Source organism: Brienomyrus brachyistius, chromosome 6 (assembly GCF_023856365.1).
Source record: "Brienomyrus brachyistius isolate T26 chromosome 6, BBRACH_0.4, whole genome shotgun sequence".
In the NCBI taxonomy this organism is placed as follows: Eukaryota; Metazoa; Chordata; class Actinopteri; order Osteoglossiformes; family Mormyridae; genus Brienomyrus; species Brienomyrus brachyistius.
Genome location: NC_064538.1, coordinates 10,765,978 through 10,778,194, shown reverse-complemented (window position 1 = coordinate 10,778,194; position 12,217 = coordinate 10,765,978). Strand labels below are relative to the sequence as shown.

General features: G+C 48.1%; 2 protein-coding genes across 2 annotated transcripts in view; one reads left to right on the top strand and one right to left on the bottom strand.

Moving 5' to 3' along the window:
* The first annotated feature begins 38 nt into the window (after positions 1–38).
* aaas (achalasia, adrenocortical insufficiency, alacrimia) lies at positions 39–4,522 on the top strand. Its single transcript, XM_049016628.1, has 17 exons — positions 39–193; positions 424–555; positions 812–939; positions 1,023–1,075; positions 1,294–1,385; positions 1,683–1,729; positions 1,864–1,962; positions 2,155–2,298; positions 2,401–2,521; positions 2,655–2,779; positions 2,864–2,924; positions 3,002–3,092; positions 3,195–3,288; positions 3,733–3,800; positions 3,912–3,993; positions 4,103–4,187; positions 4,273–4,522. The coding sequence occupies exons 2-17, from the start codon at positions 445–447 to the stop codon at positions 4,426–4,428; spliced, it is 1,557 nt and encodes a 518-aa protein (XP_048872585.1). The 5' UTR covers positions 39–193; positions 424–444; the 3' UTR covers positions 4,429–4,522.
* A 1,641-nt stretch (positions 4,523–6,163) lies between these two features.
* Positions 6,164–12,217, bottom strand: part of LOC125744623 (collagen alpha-1(II) chain-like) — a 30,056-nt gene continuing 24,002 nt past the window's right edge. The window contains 14 exon segments of the mRNA XM_049016625.1: positions 6,164–7,487; positions 7,655–7,897; positions 8,034–8,221; positions 8,366–8,612; positions 8,614–8,652; positions 8,785–8,892; positions 8,987–9,040; positions 9,872–9,979; positions 10,687–10,740; positions 10,981–11,088; positions 11,366–11,419; positions 11,518–11,625; positions 11,787–11,894; positions 12,020–12,181. Coding sequence (XP_048872582.1) covers positions 7,341–7,487; positions 7,655–7,897; positions 8,034–8,221; positions 8,366–8,612; positions 8,614–8,652; positions 8,785–8,892; positions 8,987–9,040; positions 9,872–9,979; positions 10,687–10,740; positions 10,981–11,088; positions 11,366–11,419; positions 11,518–11,625; positions 11,787–11,894; positions 12,020–12,181 — 1,728 coding nt within the window. The 3' untranslated portion in view covers positions 6,164–7,340.

The following is a 12,217-nucleotide window of genomic DNA, read 5'->3' as shown; positions in this document are numbered from 1 at the left end:
TTTAATGTTTTGATTCGCTGCAGGGCCATCACCACTCCATTGGGTGGCGATAAAGATTAGTTTCGCTTAAATTTTCAGTTCTGTTTGTCCCTCGTTGTGTCCCATAACACCGGCGGGTTTTCCTCCGAATACAGAAACAATCAAAAAGGTGAACGGTGATTGACAGCAGTAACTTTTTCATACTGAGGTGTCGGTAAGTTTGCGTTGTACTTACACACTAAAGAATATAGTAAAAATAGCAACAAAGTATGCATAACTGCCTGTTTATTAGCATTTCTGGAGGGTACGTGTTTTTAACGTAACAACTGGTAAAATGAGTAATCTGTATAGTTAGCTCGCTGATGTTTTTATTAGCTACATTTAGTATTTTTGCAGTTTAATTAAATTAAAGGCTTAATTTTAAACGTGTAATCTTTTTTTCAGATCCGATGTTTGATCGTTACAATGAACTCACTGGCGTTGTTCCCACCACCTCCGCCTAAGGGACACATCACGTTGTACGAGTCCAATAACCAGCTGGTATCGGGGACTTCATTTGATTGCTATCAGAAACAGGTAGGGCTAATCCCAGTTGGTAAATACTTTTAAACTATTCTTTCTTTCTTTGTCTGTCTGTCTGTCAGTCACACAACTCCATGGAATGACTCAAAGTAGTAAAGGTGGGATCTGGAAACCAATGCCGTGTTTGTGCTTCACAGATGCCAATTCCTAGAAGTTCATGGGTCATTCTGTTCTACACGTGACTGTCGTTAAATATCTGAAGTTGATTTCCAGTTCTTGGTGTGTGGTCATGGAGTCGTGCATGTTTCAGGAATGGGACCCCCCAAGCCTGCTGTTTCCCCGTGAGACCTTGAAGTCCCACAGTCGTCCTGAGAATACCAGCAAGGCGGCGTTCCTGGATCACTGTGACGCGCTGTGGATGAGGAGCGCTGCAGCATGGTACCAGTGTTCACTCACTCAGGTACTTGGTGCAAAGCTGCCCTTGTGTGGAAGTCCCTGGCTGATCACTCTGCCCTTTACAGGCGTGATTCTGGACTCTCTGGGCTCCTGGAAGAAGTTTCCAGTTCTAGTGAGGGTGAGTGCTCTCTGTGGTTTGTGTCAGGTAGTCTTGTGTTTTGCAGTTCTATAGTTCAGGCTGTCAGAATTCAAGCATAGTCTGAAAGAGGTCTTAATGAAAATCCCCTTCATCAATGTTTTACTTTTCATTTTCCCCCCATCGTGATCTGAAAATAAAAATGCTTTTGCTGCTCCGATATGGGCCTGAATGGAACTGCAGCTTGTATGTGTCTGTAGTTCCCAGGTGGCTGACTGTAGGGTCCAGATGGGTCTTGGCTTTGCATCGCTGGGTTGCTTCATTCCACAGCTCCCTGTTCCCCCACCTCACAGTAAGTCCTGCCTACTCTGTTATGGCAGCTTAAGTCCCGCAGCAGATCTCCTGTTACATTTGAGACCATCTGGTGTGACACTCTGCAGCAGAGCTAGCTCCCATTCAGCATTAGTCTCTCACAGCACGGCTCTGCTGCTACTGCTGCTTCTTCACTGGGTATGAACCGTTAAGACTCGAACCCAGCTCAGCAGCCGGGTCTCCAGATGGACTTATTTTTAAAGTACTGCAGTTTTTGAATGAACTGGGGCAAAGGCGTAGACCACAGATGCCTGACTGTCCTGCGCTCCGTTTGTAGCTCAGCAGTGAGGACTTGGTGGCTGAGTTTTCGCAGGTCCTGAACTGGTGAGTAGCTCTTCCCTCCTCACATCAAACAAAGCCTGAAACGCTCTGGAGTGTAACTACACACATTGCGTGTGAAATCACTTGTGCAGCGTCGCTGGTTATGGACCGATTTGGCTCCCATCCTCGCGTTCCAGGTCTGACTGCGCCGTGCGGGCGTTTGCTTGGCACCCACACACCGACAAGTTTGCCGTGACTCTTCTGGACGACTCCATCCGCATCTACAACTCCAAAAGGTTGGCGACCGCCTGCCTGCCGTTCACTCTTGGCTACGTAAATGGTACTTTGTCGTGGATCGCTGCTACTGTATGGTTCCTCATTTAAGCAACTTTACCAATTACACAGCGGTCTGTGTTTTTAAACCAGGTTAATCCGAAGTACTGCTAATGGTCATATGCCTCACACCTACTGCATTTCCCCCACCCCAGCTCCACAGCACCCACCCTGAAACACCGCGTCCAGCGCAACGTCGCCGCCCTGCAGTGGAAGCCCCTCTGTGCATCTGCCTTAGCTGTGGCCTGTCACAACTGCCTGCTGGTCTGGCATGTGGACCCCACCTCTCTTTCCACAAGGTGGCAGCAGAAACGCACCAAAACAATGTATTACACTTAAGTGATGTGATGTAGGAACCCCCCCCCCGCTCTCTCTCTCTCTCTCTCTCCGTCTTTCTACAGACCATCTTCCGGTTGTGCCCAAGTGCTTTCTCATCCAGGTCACTCTCCTGTCACATCTATAGCCTGGTGCCCCAATGGCTCTTTGCTGCTGTCTGCATCGCCAGTGGACACGGCCATGATGGTGATGCTCTTTTCTCCTCCTCCTACCATCAGATGACTGATGCCTTGCATGTCTGAAGCAGTTCGAGCCCTCGGTGGTGGTAGACGCAAAGCCATGACATTGCATTTGAAAAATGTTTGTGATCCCTGACTAGGTATGGGATGTGGCGGGTGAGAACTGCGTACCTCTGCAGCGTGTGGGAGGCGGGGGGGTCACCTTCATCTCTTGGGCACCAGATGGGAGTCGGGTGCTGGCCGCCACTCCATCCTCACTCTTCAGGTTGGCATGACGATGTGGCATCGGTTCCTCTGAATCCGTCCTCATCGAGCAGTGGCATAAGTCACACATGTTGTGCTTCTGCAGGATCTGGGAGACGAGGATGTGGACGTGTGAACACTGGCCTTGCCTGAAGGGACGTTGCCAGGTGACGAAAGGAGCACAGCGGTGAAGTGTGACAGTTCAGGTGGCGTGTGATGTAACCACTGTTTGTGTCTGAGGCAGACTGGCTGCTGGAGCCCAGATGGAAGTCGCCTACTGTTCACTGTCCAGGGGGAGATGGTCATTTATGCCTTAACCTTCAGTTCTGTGCCAGGTAGGCCGGCACTGGACCTGAGAGAAATATGCACGGGGGTCTTTGCTTATTTCTTGAAGGTAGTACATTCCAGTTCACTTTCTTGACGTCTCTTCTTCCAAGGGGAACCACAAGGGCAGGCAGGGGGACCCAAAGCAGCAGTAATAGTTGCTGACTTGTCTGATACCACATTTTCTACCCCAGAGGGTGAAATCAGGTGAGTGGGCAGGAAGGCCTTTTCATTAGCATTACAGATGCTCTTATGCACAGCAATTTCTGGCTCAACTTTACACCCCGGTACCTTTTTATAGCCTTTTGTTAACTAGAATCTAGGCGCTGCAAATACCCAAGAGTAAAGCAGCAACCTCTTAATCCTGATCTGGGTTTTGTTAAGAGTGGCTGGTCTATCAGTTCTTTTGATGCTGATCTCTGCTGTCATGCTTGTCACTCTGAGCTTGACGTCCTCCCCTCTTGAATGGATGTTAGAACCTCGTTTTGCCACCGGCTGTTGGTGTTGAGCTGAGGTCACCTTAAGGCTTCACGTGGTGCCCTGTCCATTGGGTCTGCCTCCTGTTCTCTCTTACTGTCTTGCTCCCATTCAGCCGCAGTACCAGTGCTGATCTCGGTCACTGCTCACCCACTCTGCAATGCTCTCTTCTAGGCTTGGGGGAGAGGTGCAGAGTATGGCCTGGGATCCACAAGGGGAGAGACTAGCCGTGCTCCTGAAAGGTGAAGCTGCACTCGTGCCTGAACCATCACAGGGTCACCAACAGCGACACCTTCTGTCTTTCTTATAATGTCTTTGGCTGCTGATAGCTCCTACCTGTTGTGTATCTCTAGGCGACCCAGAGACACTGGACCACCCTCCCATGATTGCAGTATTTAAAACCCGCACCAGTCCCATCTTGGAGCTCCTCCCATGGTCAGTGTCTGATCCATACGTGTGGGAGTGCACTCGTTTATACGAAGACGGTTCTTGCTTAATGCGCATACGGCAGCCGGTAGAGGTTGTGTTCATGTGTCTGTTGCAGTGGCTTCGTTCAGGGAGAGTTAGGGACCGAGCCCAGACTTATGCAGTTCCACCCCAACTTTGCAAATGGAGCCTTGCTCACCGTGGTAAGACTCACCTACCTCATTCTTTACACGCTTCTCCACGTCTCCTGCCAAGGTGCCTTATGATGAGTGTAATTGTTCCCTCTAGTGCTGGTCAAATGGAAGGATCTCTCACGTACCCTTCTACTTTGTGAGTGTGGGGAGGCCCTTGCCCGGTCTCAGGGGCAGTCCAATGCTGCCCTTCTCGCAGAATCAGGTGGTGGAGAATGGAGGCCGGCTGCTGTACACAGAGCTCTCCTCCTAAAGCCCGGCCTGGCATCTCCTGGAGCTCTGTATACCTACTTGTCAATAACATCTGCTTTTGCACAGCTGTAATAAAGTAATGTTTTTCTTTGTTCTGTCGCATTTCCGGTTAGTGATTTAAAATGTAATTTTTTTTCCCTGACAAATGCGAAACGCGTTGATGTTCACACCCATCAATTTCAGTCTCGTAACGTTAGATAGGTATAATGCACAGACATGAATCATATCTTTGCAATCAAGACAACTTACTCGATTCGGTCCTCCAAGTTCTAAATGGTGCGGCTGTGTGTTTGTGTCTGCCACATAGGGGCGGACAAATAGTTCAGCAATATCTGTTAATACCATGTAACTGGCGAGCCAATCTAAGAATCAAAGTTGTGTGATGCGTTGTAATTACACTTTTGATGTTGTCTTATTTCTCATCTTGTTAAAAGTGGTTGGGCTGAGAGAGGATGGCAGGTGCTTTATGGTGATTCGCAATGGCGCAGTAGGTGGCGCTATTGCTTCATATCTTCACTTGATGTATATGGACTTTGCACATAGTCTTTCTGCGCTGCACAAATTTCCTCCTGCAGTCTAAAGATAAGCTGATTGCCTAGTCTAAATTGCTGGGGGTGTATGATTGGATGTGTGTATGAGCATGTATGTGTGTCCTCTGCGATTGGTTGGCATCCTGTACAAGGTGGACCCCTACCTTGTGCCCTGTGCAACCTGGGATACGTGGATGGAACTTTTGTAGAGCTTAATGTTTTCCAAATGGTGTAAGTAACAATCGCCTCTGCCTTATAACTATTGCTGTTGGAAGCAGGTCGAGTTAAGCTTGCAAACACCTAAGTTAGAGACAATAGAAGCACGGGAATGGAAATCTTGGTGTCCATCATCAGCAGTGATGTGTAGTGACTTGTCTCTGGTGTGTGGAGCTGCCAACCTTCTTCTCTCAGCCCTCAGTACTAATACCCGTCTCTGTAGACAGTAACCATCTCTGTGAGAGAACTGTCCAATCGAGATGCTGAGAATTAGTCCATGGCAGGTTCCAGGCCCCCCATGACCCTGCGTAGGAATATGTGGTTTTAAGACGGATGATCTAAAGCAGCAGATGGCTGAGGCATGAGATGGAGGTGACCGCATTTTATGATTGTGAAACAGGTTAGGCAGAGAATTATGTCTGAGCTGTGAAGAGCAGGGTAGTAGAATCCCAACAGCTGGCTGGTAGCGGTGTGCTGTGCTAAGCTACACATCTGTAACAGAAGAATAAATGCTAAAGGACTTCATACTCATCTCTGCTAGCAGAAGGTAAGAGGTGGTTCAGTGCTAATACTGTCCCCTTATGTCTGTCAGGTTGTGTGCTTCATTCACACTCCTGGCTCTTGATGTGAAGATTTTTATTATCAAGTTTTAAGCACCGGATGCAGAAAACTACGATGAAATTCTTACTTGCTTGTCTCCTGCGAGGAGCGACCACAACGCACTTCCTCTCTCCAGCGCTACCTTGTACCACCTTCTTACTGCATTTGCATGGGTTTCCTCAGTAGTCTGGCTTCCCACTGTTACATAAACTGGTGTTTCTGAATAGCTTATATTGATTCCGTGTAGCCTGTGATGGGGGGGGAGCATCTTTTCCATGGTCTGCCAGCTGCTTCCATGGACAGATGGATTTAAAACAAAGGAGGGTACAAGTGAACCGCACCTCTACGTCAGTGTATTTCTGATTTAATTCAGTTAAAAACGAACTTCAGTGTAAATTGTTTCTCTTTTTATTTCCAATTTACATTAAAACCACAACAAAACAATGTTCACAATAATAATAAAAATATACACTCCCTCACACAGAGGCCCATCCTACCTGGGCAAAGCAGACTGAAAAGGTGGGAGTGAGTACACCAGTGGGGGCCGTGGTACTGGCTGGGATAGCGTGTGTGCACCCATCAACCCAGCAAGGGGGGGGGTTTGGGTTTGGACGGCAGGGATTCAGTTCTAGAGAACATACCTCTGAATACGGGACAGCAAAGTCAAGCTTGCCTCAGCAGTTCTCATACTCACTAGGGACACCTGTGTGAATGCGGCACACGGCAAGGTTTGCTGCTGTTTTATTTTTTCCAAAATTTGAGGTAGCTTTAAAAACAATTTTGGTAATCAAAATAAAAACAAAACAAAATTCATTAAAATCATATTTAATAAGAATATGGGGGTTTCACTTACAAGATGTATAAAAATGTTCTTTATTGTGGGGAACTGGAAAATCCGAAAAACAACATAAAAGTCCCAGACTGACATATATTTTCCACAATGTGTATGTATAAATACACATAAGTAAATATAGACGGATATCTGGTGGTTTAAAATTGCAGGCTGTGTTACAACAGTAGCACCACTGAAAAGTTTTTAGACGGCTGCAAAAAATGGAAACAAGAACATTTTCTAAAACTTGGTAGATCACTGGTTTCCTTTTGGCTGGAGGTTCAGTACGTTTCACAAGCTGGGCGAATAAGAATAAATGAAAGTGATGAAGTATGTGTGGGCTATTGATTCTTAGTGTTCCAGTTTAACCACAACTTTGACCCGAAAGATTTGATAATAAATAACACCAAATTGTGTTGTTTCACACATTTTTATGTGTCCTTCCTGTCTGCGTAACGTCTGCCCAGTGTGGGGTTTGGGAGGGGGGCCGTGGAACCCACAAGTGGACTGCAGGAGTTGCACTGGGGAATGTTGATGTTGACGCACAGCAGACAGCCCATGCGGTGCTGCTGCCATTCAGTGCAGGTATCCCAGAAGCACAACTTAGATAGTCCTTCTTTTTTCCCAAAAAAAAAAACAAAACTTATTTTTCTCATTTCTCTGCCTTGTTTTTGAATATGCGTTTGGTTTCTTATTGGAATTACTTCATGGCTTTTGATATTTCACCATTCTTCTTTACAAGAAGCAGACGGCGCCGATGTCCACTCCAAACTCCTGGTCCTCACCACCGACGTCCATAGGGGCAATGTCCACAATAGGAAGACGTGAGGTCTTCGACGATTTGTACTCAATCACAGTTTTGCCCCATTTCCCAGTGTGTTTCTGTTGGAGAAAGGAGAGGCAATGCTTTGTTACAACACACTGTCCAAAAGAGCGTTTGTGCCGAAGCCCCTCTGGAGCCAGGCAGCCAGCACGTTTGCTCAGTGGCAGTAAAGGTACCCGCCAACAAATGGCAAATTATGATGGATGTGGGGGAGTGTGGAGCTCACCGTGCAGCCGTCCTCCAGAACACTGTAAGCGAAGCGGCTGCTGCCCTCAGCACGGATCTCCACGTCGTTAGAGCCCTGTAGCAGCAGGGACCTCCTCAGGTTGCCGGAGGCGTGGTCCAGGTACGCCACACTGTTGCGGCAGTGGTAGGTGACGTTCTGGGAGGCTTCATTGGAAAGCAGACGCAGGAACGTAAACTGGATCTCGGCAGCTTTAGCTGGCAGGTCGTCACCGCCATAGCTGAACTGCAGGGGGAGCCAGTGAGAGTTTGTGTTTTGTAATGAGGAAAGAATTGAATCAATATTCAATTTGGATATGAGATTTGTATTTAAATTGGATATTATACGACAGGCTTGTTTCGCTTTGTCAAGTTCTACTTACACGGAAGCCTCCATTCATCGTCTCTCCAAACCAGATGTGTTTGCGCTCTTTAGTCTTGCTGGACCACCAGTTCTTGCGCGGGATGCTGCGGCTATTGGGGAAGACACAGGTCTCACCTGTCCCTAGGTTGCAGAAAACCTTAATGGCGTCCGAGGTGCAGCCAAGGTTGGGGTCAATCCAGTAATTACCTGGAAAAGTGAATCGTTATGACTAACATGTTTGCAAGACCAATGCAAATGCCATGTCTGTCACTGAAGTCAGACATACAGAAAAATGACCATGGCGGGAGGCACTGTACGTTTCATTTTGTTCACTTTTGGTCTCCCACTCACCACTCTTCCAGTCAGGGTAGCTCAGCTTGATGTCCCTGCAGGTGCGTGCTGGGTTCTTCCTGGAGCCATCTGGGCTCATGATGTTCTCAATATGGCTGTTAATAGACTTGAGGGTGGCCTCCACCTCTATGTCATGCTCTCGCAGCGGACTGGATGCATCATCTGCCCTGATGTACCTCAGGGGATCTGGGCCCTTTTCTTGGGAGAAGCCTGCGAAGGCAGACATGTCGATGCCAGGTCCGGGGGGGGCCGGGGGGTCCGGGAATACCAGGAGGCCCAGGAGGACCCTTACAAGGTAGATCAAGAGACAGTGTTAAAGCCAGTATGAGAAAATGCTGAGTGTTTTTTTATCAATTTGTCCATTACACCATCTCAACAAGAAGAATGTAAAACAGCACAGGCAGGACATCTCAACTCACAGTGGCCCCATTCTCTCCTGAACGTCCACGGGGTCCCACAGGGCCAAGAACACCTGGCAGCCCATTAGCTCCATCCTTTCCTTGGGGTCCAATAGGGCCGGGAGCTCCCTAGGAAAGTGCCGTTTTCATAGCTTACATCTACAACCATTATCAAAAAAGCAAGAAGCGATTATGAGAAAGACGAGGAGGTTTATCCACTCACCCGAGCTCCAGCAGGACCTACAGGCCCATTCGAACCCGCCTCACCAGAAGGGCCCTTTTGAAAACAAACAAGAAAAGCCAGTAAACAGGAAGCCGTTTCACAAATATCATTACATTTAACAGAGATCAAAGACATAGCAACTGTAGCAGTTCCTACAACAACAGATCAAGGCTACTCACAACAGATGGGAACTAAAGCTGGAGATACTTTAAAATAATGCTACGTCCATCACTGAGCTGAGAAAAATTACCGTGGGGGGGGGTGGTTACTGTACATTACTTCGGTATTCCCTAAGTCCCCCACTCACCACTCTTCCAGAGAGGAACACCGACTAGCAACATGCAGGTATTTTGTTGAATAGTCGAACTGAATTACGTGTTTTTAAAAACATGAACGGGACAATATAATTGCAAGCATGAGACAAAACAGATGCATATAATAGAAGAACAAGGTGCTTGAATAATATCTCTAATACAGACTGTCCCTGACTCACAGCTGGGTTCCCTTCCGACAGACAGGTGATGCCTCAGTATGGACGTGTGTTGGGATAGGAGAGTCGCGCTGACTTTCGGTGTGAGAATCAGACTGGGAGATGCGGGAGCAGCTGGGATGGTCACGCTGCTGTACAGTACACTACTTTCCCGCGGCAACTGTCTTACGCTGCGCAGCGTCCACTAGATAGCGTGGCGCTGTCGGGCGAACGGCCACCCGAAGTTAATTTTTACACGTATTTACTTATTTTCAGTCATATTTGCGAGTTGCCGTAAGCTGCATGGGTTTTAAGCTGGGGAGAGTCGGTGAATCATTCTCCTCCATCATCAGCGGCTCCACATAGAGCTTGCAGGCATCTGACCTAAGAACAGCTCGGAGGAGCAGATGACTTACGGGAGGTCCAGGCAGACCCTGCAGGCCGGTGAATCCTCGGTGTCCCTTCAGTCCTCTCTCACCTGCCTCCCCAACCTCACCCTTGTCTCCACGGAGGCCTAGAGGTCCCTGGAAAAAAAGGACAAATCAGCTCTGCGGCTGCAAGACTGGTTTTACCAAAATGTGTCTACATATTACAGCATATTCCCTTTTAAATAATGGTTGTATTTAAAAAAAAAATTACAAAATATGTACTGGCTGAATATTTGTGGAAGCAAAGTCAATGTACAGATATTGTATGAAAAAAATGATATGATCTGACCAGGGGGCGGCCTGGTGGTGCAGTGGTTAGCACTGTTGCCTCACACCTCTGGGACCCGGGTTCGAGTCTCCGCCTGGGTTACATGTGTGTGGAGTTTGCATGTTCTCCCCATGTCGTCGTGGGGTTTCCTCCGGGTACTCCGGTTTCCCCCCACAGTCCAAAAACATGCTGAGGCTAATTGGACTTGCTAAATTGCCCATAGGTGTGCATGTGTGAATGAATGGTGTGTGAGTGTGCCCTGCGATGGGCTGGCCCCCCATCCAGGGTTGTTCCCTGCCTCGTGCCCATTGCTTCCGGGATAGGCTCCGGACCCCCCGCGACCCAGTAGGATAAGCGGTTTGGAAAATGGATGGATGGATGGATGGATGATCTGACCATGTGGGGGCTGGTTAATATGTGTGAAGGACATGGTGTCGGCTTCTGACCCAGTGTGTGCAGCTTAACGGGGGAGCAAAGGAGCCATGTGCATGCAGACAGGGGGGGCGATTTCGCAGTGAAGGATAAGAACACTCACTGCTATCCCTCTGGCCCCGGCTGGACCTGGAGCTCCTGCTGGTCCTTGGGATCCCTGTGAGGCAGAAGGTGCGAAGGAAATGGGAGGAAAACATAATAAATACATAATATTAACAAAACCGCTTATTTGGAAAATTAACTACTTATTTGGAATCCTGCTGGAATCCATCAGACACTGATACCATACATTCATGGATGAGCAGTTTGTTAAAATAATATTCGTACATTCAGCAGGTCTTCATAGCATGTTTGCAGACCGGGAGTTATTTCTCAGTTAAACAAAATATACACTCACGGCCTCTCCTCTGTCTCCCTGTTTGCCCAGAGGGCCAAGAGGACCAGGGGCACCGGGGGCACCGGGGGCACCGGGAGCACCAGCAGGACCTGTGTTACCACGCTCGCCCTGCAGGGGGATAAAAGGCACAAAATGCCAGTCTAATGCCAGGACAGTACTGCAGTTTCTCAAATATATTTGTGGCCAATTGTTAGGTGCCTGGTTTAATCAATAGGTAACTAACTAATTTCAATATGAAATGAACTAGAATATTAGTATCAATCAGTGTCTATCCTCTTACATTTACGTGGGAGTGCCTGCAAAGGAAATTAATATCAGAAAACCTTGGTTTGGATGGTGTTGATCAGTAATTTTCACTACCTTGCAGATGGAAGAATATTCTCACCTTAAGCCCAGCAGCTCCATCTCTTCCAGGAGGTCCATCTATACCATGGTTACCCTTCCAAGTTAAACAGAAGCAGCAGAAATCACATTATTCACCTTTTATTGTCTCATATAGCTGCTGATTCATGAGAAATTTGTATTGTGAACTCTGACCTCTCGCCCAGGTTCACCAGAAGGTCCAGTCAGGCCAGGAGGTCCAATGGGACCAGGTGGGCCACGTTCACCAGCACCTCCAAGCCCTCCTTGCTTCCCAGGCTCTCCCTACAGAGGAAAACACTGGTCTCAACCAGGCCAGCACTGTTTTACAGACCTTCTTCATCCACCATTTTGTTTCTAAAATAAATTTGATTTCTCTTGATTTTCATCAAGACCGTGCTGCAGTTTTTCTATAGAACATGTGCATAGATTAAAAGCAAACTCACAGAAGACCCAGGGAGGCCTGGGAAACCTCTTTCACCACGTTGCCCAGGGAGACCCACGATTCCACGAGATCCAGCAAGACCTTGGGGACCTGAAGCGCCAGAAGGTCCCTGGAATAAGGGATACGTGGGTTACAGCAAGTCTTGGGTTTCAGTGACTGGAAAATGGCAAGTCAGGTATAGTCTACTACTATGACGACAGTGTGAAGGTCACAGTCCAGGAGCTGTAAACTCACGAGGGGCCCGTCCGCTCCAGGCTCGCCCTTTTCCCCAGGAGGCCCAGCAGCTCCACGCAGGCCAGCCTCTCCTGGTCTTCCTGGAAGACCAAGGTCTCCACGAACACCCTTGGGTCCATCTTTACCAGCAGGACCAGGAGGACCAGCAGAACCGGGATTACCCTGAGCAGGAGCCAAAGGAAACAGTCACACACACCG